The sequence below is a fragment of the Eriocheir sinensis genome, chromosome 61 (assembly GCF_024679095.1).
Source record: "Eriocheir sinensis breed Jianghai 21 chromosome 61, ASM2467909v1, whole genome shotgun sequence".
Taxonomy (NCBI): domain Eukaryota; kingdom Metazoa; phylum Arthropoda; class Malacostraca; order Decapoda; family Varunidae; genus Eriocheir; species Eriocheir sinensis.
This window is the reverse complement of record NC_066569.1, coordinates 1,019,378-1,035,744: the sequence shown is the minus strand read 5'-3', so window position 1 is coordinate 1,035,744 and position 16,367 is coordinate 1,019,378. Positions and strand designations below refer to the sequence as shown.

General features: G+C 43.2%; 1 protein-coding gene across 1 annotated transcript in view; it reads left to right on the top strand.

Moving 5' to 3' along the window:
• Positions 1-326: 326 nt before the first annotated feature.
• LOC126985997 (C-type mannose receptor 2-like) overlaps positions 327-16,367 on the top strand; it is a 66,884-nt gene continuing 50,843 nt past the window's right edge. The window contains exons 1-3 of the mRNA XM_050841682.1: positions 327-418; positions 5,061-5,104; positions 13,976-14,138. Of these exons, the coding sequence (XP_050697639.1) occupies positions 377-418; positions 5,061-5,104; positions 13,976-14,138 (249 nt within the window). The 5' untranslated portion in view covers positions 327-376. The remainder of the gene's footprint in view (positions 419-5,060; positions 5,105-13,975; positions 14,139-16,367) is intronic.

The window sequence follows — 16,367 nt, the reverse complement described above, 5'->3', positions numbered from 1 at the left end:
GCACTTGCTCATGTCGGGAGGGTACCTGCTGGCGATTACGAGTCCATCTCGTGATCAGGCCGTGGTGAATTACATACAAAAAAGCATATTATGTCCCCAACTCTGTCGGAGCTTCAGGTTGCACAACAGGACAAGCGAGTTTGATTGAGGCACCCATTGAAGCAATGACAAGACAATGAACTGTTTTTTGACTTCAATCAATAATAATGCGAACCTGCCAAGCAGGAAGGTTAAGTAGCGGAAAGAGCAAATATTTATCTCGGAGAGGCGGCTGACCTCCCCACCTGAGGGGTGGGGCTCTCTTATGTTCAGGTCACTGCCGCGGTATATAACAAGAGACCTGCAGCAGCTTTGACTTACAGCTCTCACAGGAAGGATGGCGGCCACTTCAGCTCTACTCCTGCTGGTTCTGTGTGCTGTAAGTATGTCACCCCGGCATGGTGTTCTGTGCCTTAGGTGAATGTGAGGCAGCCGATACTTGTTTTCGTTGGTTACGTTATTATTCATTGATAATCCCACCTTTCTGGCGGTCTGCAGCTGGTTTTCTGTGCATGAGTGAGGTCACAAGGCGTGGGTGGTGCAACTAGATTTTTCAGCAGCCTTTGATCGTGCCAATCACGAACGTTTGGTGTGGAAGTTGAAGAACACCGGGATTGGTGGGTCGGTGCTGTCCACCGTCACGCATTTCTTGATCCCCCTTTTTGGATATCTGCAGCTGCTTGAAATCACAACACGGACTTTGTAAATGAGCAACATTTACTAGAAGTTATAGGCCGCTCTGCATCCGATGGGAGAGCATGTCAGTAGTATTTATCGATGCTACAAGATAACGACTACATTATTTTTTTACAGTAAAAGAAGCAGCTCAAGGGAAAAAAACAATAACGAAAAAAAAAAAAAACGCTGATCACTGCCCCTACAAAAGAGTTTAGAGGAGTGGCCAAAAGAGAGGTCAGTTTCGGGAGGAGAGGTGTCCTGATACTCTCCTCTTGGAAAAGTTCAGGTCATAGGCAAGAGGAAATACAGACGAAGGAAGGCTGTTCCAGAGTGTACCAGTGTAAGGGATGAAAGAATGATGCTGGTTAACTCTTGCATAAGGGATTTGGACAGAATAGGGATGAGCTAGAGTAGATAGTCGAATGCGGCGGGGCCGCGCTTGGAAACATGGAATTTAGGATTTTTTTCTACCCATCCTGTATATATACGGGCTCGGCACTACGCGCGGGTTACCGGAAGCCCATACATATACGGGCTCGGCACTGTGCGGGTTAAGGTGCATATTATAAGGAGCACTGCAGCCTATCTTGCTAAGGTAGCACAGGATGTAGGGCTATGTACTGTAGGCTGCCTGGAGCGCAATTGACCAGTGTTGCCAGAGAGTCTGGTCTCAAAATCCCTAAATATTCGAGGGAAAAATACCAATAATCCCTATTTAATATATCTACTTGTTATGAAAATACTGAAATATACGTCATTGCGTCATCCCTCATAATTTATACGTACCGCGCCATTACGCCGTCTTAATAGTATTTTAATGACAAACGCCTCGTGAAGATTTACAACAAATTATTTTTAAAATGCTTTGGTCTTCGCATTCATAGTCGTCACAGCATCTAATAATCTAACTATAAGTTCAGCTTACTGCTTACCTGATTAAAGGCGTGTGTGCGCTAAATGCTCGATACAGTTTCAAGATAGGAACCTGAAGGCTATGGCTGGAGTCTGGAAATTTAGAATGGTGTCACGACACGTGCGTGGTGCGGCCAGCGTGGCAAGTCTGAGTCACTCTGATGACTGAGTTAGGGACTGAGAGGAGAGTGTTCTCAGCAGCGGTGATGCCGCTAACTAATCGCTTGTTGCGATTTTGACGGAGATTTTGTGTTGATAGTAATCTCTATAGAACACAAATGACATCATATCATACTTGCAGGTTCTACAATCGTTCAAAAACTCATGGTAATCATTGATTTCTTGAACCTTTGAACGTCGAAGAACCCGAAGTCGGCAACTTTACCGTCTTTTTTTTTTTTTTTAGCTCTGGTTCACTCGCGTTCAGGCCGTGTCCTCACAAATTTACTTCTTCCTTGCCGTCGGTTTAACCTCATGTTTTCTTTTAACCTTCATATTAATAGTATTATTTTAAGCGATATATTACACATTTTTTCAGTGCCCCGAAATCCCCAAATCTAGGGACAATTCCCCATATCTGGCATCACTGCAACTGACTGAGGCTCACAGAGGGAGTCGTTGCCCCTGCTGACCACTTGACGTCATTGTGCGGGGGAGGTTCAATATTGGAGAGAAACTCGGACCACTGTGCATGCTTACACTGTGGGCAGGGCGTGACGGCATGGCGACATTAGGGATGTGCTCCGGTATCCGGTATACCGGAATACCGGTATTTCAGTTTCGGTATTACCGGTATCAGCAGCATTTCGGTATACCGGTAACGGTATTCTTATCACTTCGGTATACCGCTATACCGGAATTTTTTCGTTGGTATTTTTTTCGGTATTTATTTTTCTTTTGTACAGCACAGAATGCACCAACCCCATGAGCATAACAACTATTCAAATACATAAATACAAAGGCGCTGACTTGTGACTTCACTACTGGCTACTGGCGGTCGAAACGTGGGCCACGTAGGCGAAGCACTTCATATCCAGGATTCCCGCGCGCGCTTAATTTTGAAACGGCATCAGTGAATATGACATGATTGACCCATAAATCTAAACATAATCATAGTCGAACCCGCGAATGGCCAACTCACGAATAGTGGGGGACGTGTGTATTTTTTTGTTCATCTTTGTCTTCATTCTTCATCTTTTCGTCTGTCTTTGCGTTTACTTGAGCGCTTACCGCACGATATATGAGTAGCCCATTCAAGAGAGAGAGAGAGAGAGAGAGAGAGAGAGAGAGAAATGATATTCCATAAAATGTAACATCATCGCATGTGAACGAAAATTATAAAATCGACTCGTGGGTCAGTGAAATGAACTGCTGTTCACATGCCCGTCAGATACGAAATGCTTTCAGACTCAGAGCAAAGTGAAGATGACTCGTTTTCGCGACCGCGACAAACGAGTCAAAGTGAAGAAGTTAACATGAAACTCGAGTAATATATTCACCTAGATCACAGTCTATATTATAATATTATGCTTTGCAGTCTGTTCACTTCAGGACGATAATGAGTCAGTTTGGCGCATGACGTCACATATTAGGCTACCTCCTGCCTGGGGTCCATGAGTGGAAACTTTTGTGTACATACATAGCTTAATTCTAACCATTACTCTATTTTTTTTATTTATTTTATTTATTACTTTTATGTTTATGAGCATTAGTATTTCAATCATTATGATGCAGTTTTCCAATTAAATCATTTATTATTATTATTAATATTATTATTATTATTATTATTATTATTATTATTATTATTATTATTATTATCATTATCATTATTATTATTATTATTATTATTATTATTATTATTATTATTATTATTATTATTATTATTATTATTATTATTATTATTATTATTATTATTGTTGTTGATTATTGTTGTTGTCATTTTTAGTTATTATTATTATTATTATTAATAATATTATTATTGATCTTTTTATTGTTATTGTTATTCTTATTATCATTATTATATCATTATTATTATTATTATTATCATTATTATTATTATTATTATTATTATTATTATTATTATTATTATTATTATTATTATTATTATTATTATTATATTTTTATTATTACACACAGACCCCAAAATAATTTTTTAAGGAGATTTTAATTTTTATTCTATCTTGATTATGTTAAAAATACTATTTATGCAATAAATAATACAAGTTAGAAGTCACCTAAAACTACCTCGTGCGATTTTAGTGTTACATATTGTACGATTAAACGCAAAGCAAAAAATTTCCATTTAAAAAGTAAATACCGTTACCGGTATTACCGGTATTTTTGAGGAAATACCGATATTACAGGTGTCATGACTTATACCGGTATCGGCAATACCGGTATTTTTGTCGATACCGCACATCCCTAGGCGACAGCGTGGCGTTGACTCCCTGCACCCCTCGTCGTGATGTCCTGTAGGGGTTGGGCGCATCGATACGAAAATATCGTTACCTGCGATACTGAAATATCAATACTAACGCCAAGTTATCGATATTTCGATAACACCTTTTTTTCTTCCAAGTGGGCTTTCTTAGGGGAAAAGTAAGTAATTTCAATATGCAGCGAAGTGACTATTCATTACACTGAAAGGTAGTCAGGGATTCAACTTTGCGTTTGGCGGTCCGATGTGGTGGCAGCTGGTGGGCGTGTGACCGACCTGTCTATCTGTCAGTCCAACCCTGACGCCACCCTGACCCACCGGCCGCGGGCGGCGGGCACTTGTAATATTTTGGAACAATATTTTGGCAGTACTTAGGTAAATTGCATGTAATATATATTATTATTTTCTGTTCAATATTTTGTTTCCTTCCACCCATCGGCTTATATTTAGGCCATAAAAGACCATTTCATTGTAATCCTTCAATCAACTTTTTGAGTGTGGGATTACATCTTGTTTAAAAAAGGTAGCATTAATGGAGCAAAGGTCGGGGTATCGGTATCAGTAATCGATACCACCGATACCAACCAAAAAGGTAATCGGTATCGTAGAATTATCGTATCCTGTTCTTTCCCTAGACAGTGGCTCTACCCCTCTCGGCAGTGGCTTACCCGCGCTCACGCCCACGCCTTTTAAGAAAAGGCGCCAGCACCCCCTGCCCCCAACCCCCCCCCCCCTCTCTCTCTCTCTCTCTCTCTCTCTCTCTCTCTCTCTCTCTCTCTCTCTCTCTCTATATATATATATATATATATATATATTTATATATCTATCTATACATCTATATATCTATCTATCTATATATATATATATAAATATATATATATATATATATATATATATATATATATATATATATATCCTTTATTTCGCTCTACCTAGTTTTCTTTCATTTTCGGCAATATGATGTTAAGTATTCATAGAAATATTTATTTTCCAGGTGGATGCACAAGGCTTCAAGCAATTAACAGATGGTCAAGGCAGGTGAGTAGATGTTTAGTTTTCATTTAGTTTCCTTGTTGGTGTGTACGTGTGCATGCGTGTTCCGGTTTTCTCACTGACTCACACAGAGACACGCCAGTCCTCGTCGGTGGACCGACTTGGTCGGCCCGGCTGACGCCAGGCGATGGAGTCGGTCTGTCGGCACCCTGCTACGGGCCGCCTTTGGCAAAGGCCCGTGCTCCCCCCTATTAGGAGGGAGTGAATCTTTAACAATAACATCAACAACTAACTCACAAAATTTGTGAATAGTTCTGACTATCAGGCTTTTACATGTAATTCATTCCAGTAGTCAATGCTTTGTTTGGGAAACAAAGAGGCTCACAGTGCAGGTTTTCCACTTTACTTAACAGCTCTAACACGTACAAAACACTGGTTTACAAGGCACAGTAACTCCCAGTACTCAGAAGGGGCACAGACAAGCACAGGGCTCACAGAAGCGGGCAGGGCACACAGGGGCAGCAGCGCACGTCTCTCATCTCTAGCAGCTGGGCTCTCTCTCCCTGCCCAGGGTTGCCAAGTGTCATGAGTGTACTGTTGCCAAATTTGCTCAGATTTACTGCCAGACTAAGAATTTCAATGCCAAAATTTTACAAATCCTAATATTTCATACGTAAAAAGCAGTTGCTCCTAACCTTTTCACTACCACGCCCCCTTTGCGAACTGGACCTACACTCCACGCCCCACCCACATATGTTAATAGAATTTCCTCGCACATTTTCAAGATAAAAATTATAATTTAAGCCCCCAGGGGAAAAATAAAAACTACACAGCACACATGACATTCACAGTTCGATGTAAAACTGAACTAATTCCAATAGTTAAACTTACTTTACCGGTAATTAAGTAGACAAGTATAAATCATCGAAGACATTATCGTTGCCTTCCGGGGGTGCATTTAGGCCTCTTGCATGGTCGTACATATCAACAGTGAACTTTTGCAGCATGTCTCCAGTGATTTCTAAGTCCTTGCAACACTTTTCCGATACTATATTAGGGTTGTACGTATACTCTCAAAATTGACTCCAACAGTTTCAAACTCATTCTGTTGCGAGCTTTCGTCTTCACTGCAGTTACATGGGAAAAGACGGCATTACTGCTGATTCTTTTCCACCTTTCGCCTTTATTGACCATGGGAACTCCTTCTCCCATGTATACTGGTACTTCCTCCCAGAATCGTATTGTCCTTTTCCCTTAGATATTGTGGCGAGTTCAGAAGCGCGCGACCAACAAAGTGTACTGAGTAGTGACTACTGACGGGCTTGGGACTTGCGAGCGCCCGAGAATACCAGTACCGTACGCGTATTGTACACGTATCGAAGGCATGGATTTGGTTGTTTGCCGAGAATATTTCATTACGCACTACTAACCAAAATTACATCACGCGGTTTCTTGACTGCCAAATTTATAAATTTTTAATGTCAAAATGTCAAATTGTCGTTTTTCACTGCCAAACACACGTTTTACTGCCAAAAATGGTTAGATTTGGCAGTGGAAAACGCCAGTTGGCAACCCTGTCCCTGCCCAGCGGCGCGGCCAGCTGCTCTCGGCCCGGCCGCCGCGATGCACCCCACGCCGCCGGCCATCACCAGTCCTCCGCGCCCCAAACTAGCACCTCCCACACAAATAACACAAATACCCCCAAAAATATACCCCCTGTCGTAACAATACTAAGGTCTGAGGCTAAGCGTTCTGCCGCCACCATCCTGAAATCATTTAGTTCCTGTTGGGTGGGTCTTCTTTTAAAAGAAGTTGAGTAATGCAGAGTAGAGTCATCTGCGTAAGAATGGATAGGACAGTTCGTTTTGGAAAGATCATCAATGAACAACAGAAAGAGAGTGGGAGATAGGACAGAACCCTGCGGAACACCACTATTAATAGGTTTAGGGGAACAACAGTGACCGTCTATCACAGCAGAAATAGAACAGTCAGAGAGGAAACTTGAGATAAAGGAACAGAGAGAAGGATAGAAACCGTAGGAAGGCAGTTTGGAAAGGAAAGATTTGTGCCAGACCCTATCAAAGGCTTTTGATATGTCCAGCGCAATAGCAAAGGTTTTATCGAAACGGCTAAGAGAGGATGACCAAGAGTCAGTTAGGAAGGCAAGGAGATCACCAGTAGAACGCCCCTTGCGGAACCCATACTGGCGATCAAATAGAAGGTCAGAAGTGGAAAGGTGCTTTTGAATCTTCCGGTTAAGGATTGATTCAAAAGCTTTAGATAGACAAGAAAGTAAAGCTATAGGACGGTAGTTTGAGGGATTGGAACGGTCACCTTTCTTAGGTACAGGCTGTATGAAGGCATACTTCCAGCAGGAAGGAAAGGTAGATGTTGTCAGGCAGAGGCGAAAGAGTTTGACCAGGCAGGGTGTCAGCACGGAAGCACAGTTTTTAAGGACAATAGGAGGCACTCCATCAGGTCCATAAGCCTTCTGAGGATTGAGGCCAGAGAGGGCATACAATACATCATTCTTAAGAATCTTAATAACAGGCATAAAGGAGTCAGAGGGGGATGAGTAGGAGAAATATGCCCAGAATCGTCCAGAGTGGAGTTTTTAGAGAAAGTTTGAGAGAAGAGTTCAGCCTTAGAGATAGATGAGACGGCGGTGCTGCCGTCAGGACTAAGGAGAGGAGGGAAAGAGGAAGAAGTGAAGTTGGAGGAGATGTTTTTCGCTAGATGCCAGAAGTCACGGGAAGAATTAGAAAAAGCAAGGTTTTGGCATTTTTTTTTATCAATGAAGGAGTTTTTGGTAAGTCGGAGAATAGATTTGGCACGATTCCGGGAAGAAATGTAAAGATTATGGTTAGCGGGAGATCGAAGGCTCTGGTACCTTTTGTGAGCTGCCTCTCTATCTTTGACAGCATGGGAACAAGCGTGATTAAACCAAGGCTGTTTAGCATGAGGAGTAGAGAAAGTACGTAGAATGTGTGCCTCCATTCCAGAGACAATCACCTCTGTGATGCGCTGGGCACACACAGAGGGGTCTCTCTCCTGGAAGCAGTAATCATTCCACGGGAAATCGGAAAAGTACATCCTCAGGTCTTCCCACCGAGCTGAAGCAAAATGCCAGAAGCATCGCCTCTTCGGTGGGTCCAGAGGGTATACAGGAGCGATAGGACAGGATACAGAAATAAGGTTGTGATCGGAGGAGCCCAACGGAGAGAACAGTTTGACAGAGTAAGCAGAAGGGTTAGAGGTTAGGAAGAGATCTAGTATGTTGGGCCAGTCTCCAAGACGGTCGGGAATACGTGTAAGGTGCTGAACCAACTGTTCTAGGTCACTGAGGAAAGCAAAGTTGTAGGCTTGTTCACCAGGCTGGTCAGTGAAAGAGGATGAAAGCCAAAGCTGGTGGTGAACATTGAAATCTCCCAAGATGGAGATTTCAGCGAAGGGAGAGTGGGTCAAGATGTGCTCCACTTTAGAGTTCAAGTAGTCAAAGAATTTTATATAGTTAGTAGAGTTAGGTGAGAAATGAACAGCACAGATGTATTTAGTAATAGAATGACAATGAAGTCTTAGCCAGATGGTGGAAAATTCTGAAGAGTCAAGGTCTTGGACACTTGGGTTCTTCGCCCCCCTCGCCTCCTTTAACGGGGGGCTTCGCTCCCCACAACCCTCCTAACGGTCTCGACCCCCTTTCTATTTTCCGGAAGTCATTTGTTACTGCACTGAATTTAGGGACCAAAAAAGATTCCATATTTTAGGTATTAACTTTGCAAAACGTGGCTACTCTCTCGTCGATTTTATCATTTTTATTTTATTTAATCTTTTTTTTTCTTTGTCACATGGGCCGTGAGTCTGACATCCCTGGTACCGTTAGCCAATGCAGAACAATTCTCGCATTTAAGCATTCAGTTTTAAGGATTGTGTACAGTAGTATGAATATTATTCCGAGCCGCATTTCTCCTAATTCCAGTAAAATAAATCTAAAAATAATTAGAATCTCTATGAATCCCTTGAAATTCTTCCATGGACTCCTTGGGGCTCATGGACCCCTGGTTGGGAACCACTGCTCTAGGGAAAGCCTTGCGTCACGCGGGCAACCTATAACGGCCGGCGCGGGGGACAGCGTGTCGGTGAACTGGTGCGGGAAAGTAGCGGGGCTACAAAGCCCCGTTCACACTGTGCCGACTCTGGGCCACGACTACCCACGACTCTAGGGTACACGAGGTCTTGGGTGTTAATGTGAAACGGTCGGGCATGTCTTGAAAGAGGTCTAGAAACGGTCGCCGAATGCTGAGCGGACGTCGTGAGAGGAGTGTGGAGTCGTGAGGGTTAAGCCCCGTTAACACTGTGCCGACTCTGGGCTACGACAACCCAGCGACTTCTGCATTTGACAAGTCGGCTCCCACGCTCCAAGAATTGTTTGGCGTCTTGGTGTCGGCTACCATGATTGCCAACTGTCTGGGACATTCGGCCAACTAGTTGGCAGAATGTCTGCGACATGCCGCCAACTAGTTTCAAGACGAGTCTAAACGGTCAATTCTTGAAATGGCGCCATGTCTACAACAACAACGAATCACCCGACCGATTGGCCGACAGTCGCAGACGGTCTTGACGACAGTCTTCCAGATTGTTTGTCAACTGGCTGGCCGACTAGCTGCCCGACAGTTGCCAAGGAGTTGTCCGACGGTCTTCCTGACGGTTTTCGCGACTGTCTTGGCGACTGTATTGGCGGCAGTCTTGCCGTTCCGTAAAATACGGAATCGCTCTGTATTCGAGAATGAAATGTATCGTTCCGTTTTGAACCAATACGGAACGACATTTGTTCCGTACGGTATTTTGTTATCTGAATGGTCAAGCAGATAAAATTCAGTATCTTAAAATTATAGTGATCGAGCGCATTTTTCGACTAATCACAAAACCAGCCCCTAAAATTTGTCAAAGTTTCGTCCTAAAATACGTGTAAAATACGCGATGCAACGTTCCTCCCCTTTCCTCTTAAAGCCCCGTTCACACTGTGCCGACTCCGGGCCAAGACAACCCACAACTCTAGGGTACACGAGGTCTTGGATGTTGATATGAAAGGGTTGGGCATGTCTTGAAAGAGGTCTCGAGACTGCTGTGCCGACGTCGTGACGGGAGTCTGGAGTCGTGAGGGTTAGCGCAAAAAAGTATTCCATGCTAAACTTTCACAAGAGTCGGCAAGAGTCTGGACCAATCGTCACTTCCGGTTGAGGTCTGAGGGAGGTCTGGGGCAGTCGTGACGACTGTCGTCAACAGTCTTGGCTTGCCTTGAGACAGTCGCGACGACTGTCGGGGTCATTTTTCAAATTTTTACCGTTTCCTGTCGGCACAGTCGTCTGTGCCGACTAGTTAAGAATGATGAGAGACTGTCGTGACGACAGTCTTCGCCTAATGAAGGACGCTCGTGACGACTGTCGGCTCAGAAATATTGGCTAACACTGCCGCCATCAAGAAATTTATATATTTATTTTGCAATCACAAGCACAATAACAACTTCTGGACATGGTCACGTTTCGCTGGCACAAACTTAGGAGCCGCACAGTACGCACGCACTCCTTTTGCCTCGATCTCTCTTGTGTTGAATGACACAACTAGGGTTGCCACCCTGAGGTCAGAAAAATGTGGAGTGCAACATCTCACTCTCCAATACGGAATGGATCCATATTTAAAGGAACTGGTGGCAACCCGAAAAATTCTCGAGCATGCATGCAATGAATCACAGCCGCAGCACGCTGCTGGTAGAGGCAAGAGCTAGGGAGGGCCGGAGGGGGGAGGGACGTTACGTCGCGTATTTAACATGTATTTTAGGACGAACCTTTGACAAATTTTACGGGCTGGTTTTGTGATTAACCGAAAAATGCGCTCGATCACTACAATTTTAAGATACTGAATTTTATCTGCTTGACCATTCAGATAACAAAATACCGTACGGAACAAATGTCGTTCCGTATTGGTTCAAAACGGAACGATACATTTCATTCTCGAATACAGAGCGATTAAGTATTTTAAGGAACGGCAAGACTGCCGCCAAGACAGTCGTCAAGACAGTCGCGAAGACCATCAGGAAGACCGTCGGCCAACTCCTTGGCAACTGTCGGCCAGCTAGTCGGCCAACTAGTTGACAGACAGTCTGGAAGACTGTCGTCAAGACCATCTGCGACTGTCGGCCAATCGGTCGGCAGATTCGTGGTTGTCATAGACATGGCGCCATTTCAAAAAATGACCGTTGAGACTCGTCTTGAGACTAGTTGGCAGCATGCCGCAGACATTCTGCCAACTAGTTGGCCGAATGTCCCAGACAGTCGGCAATCATGGTAGCCGACACCAAGACGATAAAAAATTCTTGGAGCGTGGGAGCCGACTTGTCAAATGCAGAAGTCGCTGGGTTGTCGTGGCCCAGAGTCGGCACAGTGTGAACGGGGCTTAAGCCCCGTTCACACTGTGGCGACTGACTTGACTGAGGTACCGGAGCGGATGTTGAGAGAGAGAGCCTGCAGCAGACGCTGCACCTGACCGTGGATGTTCGCCTGTACCGGGCTGCTGCAAAAACCGTTCGTATGAAAGAGGCCTAGTAATATCTCCGTGTCGGCCGCGGGCACCTCTGAGCGACGAGCTCAGGTGATCTGTATATAGCCACTGTATAATACTCACCTCAGGACACCCGCGTTTCCTTCTTTCTCGTTTACCAAACTTTTCGAAAATGTCCTTACATTATTATTATTATTATTATTATTATTATTATTATTATTATTATTATTATTAATATTATCATCATCATCATCATCATCATTACATACTTTTTGCTAAGTACTGAAACTGCAAAAATAGAAGGATAACTGTACATCGATAATTTTGACTTTCCATTTTTTTTATTATAAGAACATAAGAACATAAGAACATAAGAACGCAGGAGTCTACAAGAGGCCGGTAGGCCTGTACGAGGCAGCTCCTTTGACCCTAAGCTCCCGTGTATCTAACCCCACCTAATATCGCTGTCCATGAATTTATCTAGTCTATTTTTGAATGTGACAATTGTATTGGCACTCACCACATGACTGCTAAGCCTATTCCACTCATCCACCACCCTGTTAGTAAACCAATTTTTGCCTATGTCCCTGTTGAATCTGAATTTATCCAGTTTAAACCCGTTACTTCGTGTCCTACCCGGTTCTCTTACCAACAAAACCTTATGAATGTCTCCCTTATTAAAGCCCTTCATCCATTTATAAACCTCGATCATGTCTCCACGCACCCTTCGCCTTTCTAGGGAATGCAAGTTTAACTGTTTGAGTCTTCCCTCGTATGGCAAGTTTCTCAACCCCTGAATCATCTTAGTCATTCTCCTCTGCACCGATTCTAACATTTTGATATCCATTCTATAGTAAGGTGACCAGAACTGAACCGCATAGTCAAGATGAGGTCTAACTAATGCTAAATATAGTTTGAGGAAGACTTCGGCGCTTCTGTTGCTTACGCTCCTTGAAATAAATCCCAGTACCCTATTAGCTCGATTTCTAGCTTGAATGCATTGTGCCCTTGGACGGAGATCAGAGCTCACTAAGACCCCTAAATCCCTCTCGCACCCAGACCTGCTTATGAGAGTGTCATTTAAGCAATAGTTATGTGAGGGGTTGTTCCTACCTACACTCAGAATACTGCACTTCCCTACATTGAACTCCATCTGCCATTTATCCGCCCAGTCATACAATCTGTTGAGTTCACCTTGGAGAATACTAGCGTCCTCATCCGACTCAATTAATCTACCGATCTTGGTATCATCTGCAAATTTACTAACATCACTACTAATTCCTGTATCTAAATCATTGATATAAATAATAAACAAAAGTGGACCTAATACCGAACCTTGTGGGACCCCACTCGTAACACATCCCCAGTCAGATCTTTTACCATTGATTTGCACTCTTTGCTTCCTATTGCTAAGCCACGCCTTGACCCAGTTCAAAACTTTACCCTCTACTCCGTGAGCCTGTAATTTAAGCAACAGTCGTTGGTGAGGAACTTTGTCAAACGATTTACTAAAATCAAGATAGATTACATCATAATTTTTATCTCTGTCAACCGCCTCAAATACTTTATTGTAGAAGGACAAGAGATTGGTGAGGCATGACCTACCTTTTGTGAACCCATGCTGCGAGTCGTGAATTAAGCTATGTTTCTCTAAATGCTCCCGAATGTTCCTGGGTATTATGGACTCCAGCATCTTCCCTATAACCGATGTTAAGCTAATTGGGCGATCTCGATATTAATCTTGAACATCGCCGCATTGTGGGCTCTCTTACTCTGTTGTATAAGATCTTCAACAATCATAACCATACATTACATTCTAAACTTCCTCCATCTATTGTTCAGTCTCGTTTCAATAGTTTTGCTTCAAATCTCGATAATTTGGCATTTCCAGCAGTATGTTTTAATGTTTCCCAATTTTCTGTTAACATTGTTCCCTGTATAACTAAATTGTGTAACCAACTTCCAAATGATGTTGTTAAAGCTGAAAACCTGCAATTAATTAAGAACAGTTAATAGTTTTTTTTACTAAGGTGACTTTATCTTTCCTTAAGGCCAATGTTCCCCCCTCTGGGACCCTAATTGGATATATAGTTTTATGAATTCTCCAGAGGGGCTGACATTCTTCGCCTATAATAATAATAAAAATAATAATCATAAAGATATTAATAATAATGACAATAATAATAATAATAATAATAATAATAATAATAATAATAATAATAATAATAATAATCCTTCCTATCGCTTCACCACATTACTTTACCCAGTACGCCGTGGCCAGAGTGTGATGGCAATCAATGAGTTTATTTTGGCCTAAGTTGAGAAGCTTACCGACACTCATACAATGTGCTGTTACAACAGGGAGCGGTGTGCAGAAGAGGGAAGGTTCGCTCACCCGGACTACTGTGACGAATATATCGACTGTGTCCGTCAAGGCGAAGGGAACGTTCTTCAGGCGTATGTCGGCTCCTGTAGAGGTGGCGTCTTCGACCCCGACCTTAAAAAGTGTCTCCCCTCTACCAAGGTGAGGATTTGAAGCAGCAGTCACTGTTCTTGCTCTAAACATCTAAATAACAGCGTTTTACAGCTATCGACACTCTCCAACTCTCTTCCTACTGCATTTTGATGATTTCCACCCAAACAGCTTAAAAAAGACCAACAATAAAGAAATAAAAAAATATTCAAGGCTGGTTGCTTCGAAACCCTTAACCACTGGCAGAAGGGATCGAGTTTTTTTTTTCTTTTTTTTTTTACGTTGTTGCCTATTGCGCCGGTAGGCATCTTCCCGGTGGGGCCTGATGGTCGGCCCAAGGCTTCTTCCAGGTGGGGCCTGATGGTCGGCCCAGCCCGTTCTGGCGCAGGCGAGTGTTTATAGTGGCGCCATTTTGCATTGGCTCATGCTGCCCCCCGGAACTCGTTCTTGATTCGCTTGGACGGCTTCCTCTAGAGTCCGGGTTGATGAGTGGTCTTCAGGACAGCATGTGGGTAGTTTTAAGCCACTCGGCGGTGACTGAAAAATCCGAGTGGTAGCGTGAGGATTCGAACCCGCGTCGTCCATCACTCGGCGAATGTTGGTCCAGTACGCTACCAGTTCGGCCACCGCCTACGAGTGTCTTTTGATAGCTCAGAAACTCAATTCCCATGGCTGACAACTCTACAAAATTTGAGACATCGTCTGCTATTCTTCGAGGACACAGAGCAGTCCCCTTCTTCTTCACTAAACATTCATGGCCTCTCGTAGACTCGAAATCTAACCTCTTGGTAAGCATGTTTCCTCGAGGTTAAGCATTCTGAATAGTCTCCACCATTTTTTCTCCTCCTAGATACTAACTATATACGAGGACCTTGTTCGCTCCTTGATAAAGTATGCCTCTTATATATGGCAATATTCCACACAGAAGGAGTAGGCAGGTATACACACCTGCCGAAACGGGCGTAAGGTATGTACTCCCAGTGAAGTATAAGTGTGCAGGGGGTGAGGGCAGTGCAGTGATATGGTAAATGAATTGCTCTTGTGATAAAATTATTGATATTAGTTTTGCCGAGTTATATTCTATCACGTATTCTCATATATAATATACAACAAATATCCTTGGAACTGAGTGACTTATCCACTCAAATGATAACGAAACCACTATGCAATTTTCGACACCATTTGGAAGGTGACCCTAACCGGCTAATTTCTGATCTCCCTATCTCCCTGCTCTCTCTGATGTAATGATAGGCAACATGCCTTCTATGAACTCAGTTTACTTACCAAATAAGCAGAATTTTTATACAATTTATTTGTTTCTTTTGATAATACAAGTGTCTTCCACTACTATGCAAGGTTATATCGGGTTGTTCTTTTTACCAAAAGAAATAATCCACAGAATCTCAAAATTCAAACTCTTCTTATTTCAGTATGGGAGAGAGAGAGAGAGAGAGAGAGAGAGAGAGAGAGAGAGAGAGAGAGAGAGAGAGAGAGAGAGAGAGAGAGAGAGAGAGAGAGAGAGAGAGAGAGAGAGAGAGAGAGAGAGAGAGAGAGAGAGAGAGAGAGAGAGAGAGAAATTTTGAGAGGAAATACTAATTGCTTGTGGTGTGTGTTGAAGCAACTGTTGTGTTTTGGCGTGGTTCGGCTGCTTGGTGTTGACAGAGTAAAGTGATACAGAAACATAAATTAAGTATAATTGTGATATAACTGTACTGCCATATAGTGAAATTAGGAGCGAAGCGATGTTTAGGCGCTCGCTGCGAGGCGACAGTGAAAGGCACATGTTTTTATAGGCCCAAGGTGTCGAAGCAGCAATAGGTAGGAAGGGAGAGATCGAAGAGTGCTGACTCTCCCGGGGCGTACGCCCTCCTCTGTCTGGGTGAAGGGCCAGAAGCAGGAGCGAGTACTACACTGGCCAGTCTTACAGTCCAGTACAGCACGTTTGTAAGCTCCCCAACCAAACACAAAACACGACGAAAAATATTTGTATAGTGTTTTTTTTTCTTTCTTTTACAGCAGTGGAGTCAGTTCAAGGGCATAAAAAGTTAACAAATGTAAAAAAAACACTATACAAGGAATTTTCGTCGTGTTTTGTGTTTGGTTGGGGCGCTTACAAACGTGCTGTACTGGACTCCTTGAAATCAAATTGCAAGAGCGGTAGTACAGCTTCTCTCACTCTCTCTCTCTCTCTCTCTCTCTCTCTCTCTCTGGAAGTGTATAGTAAACGAAGAGATTTCTTACGCTACACTCTTGGTACACTTGCTCCTCCTCCTCACTGCT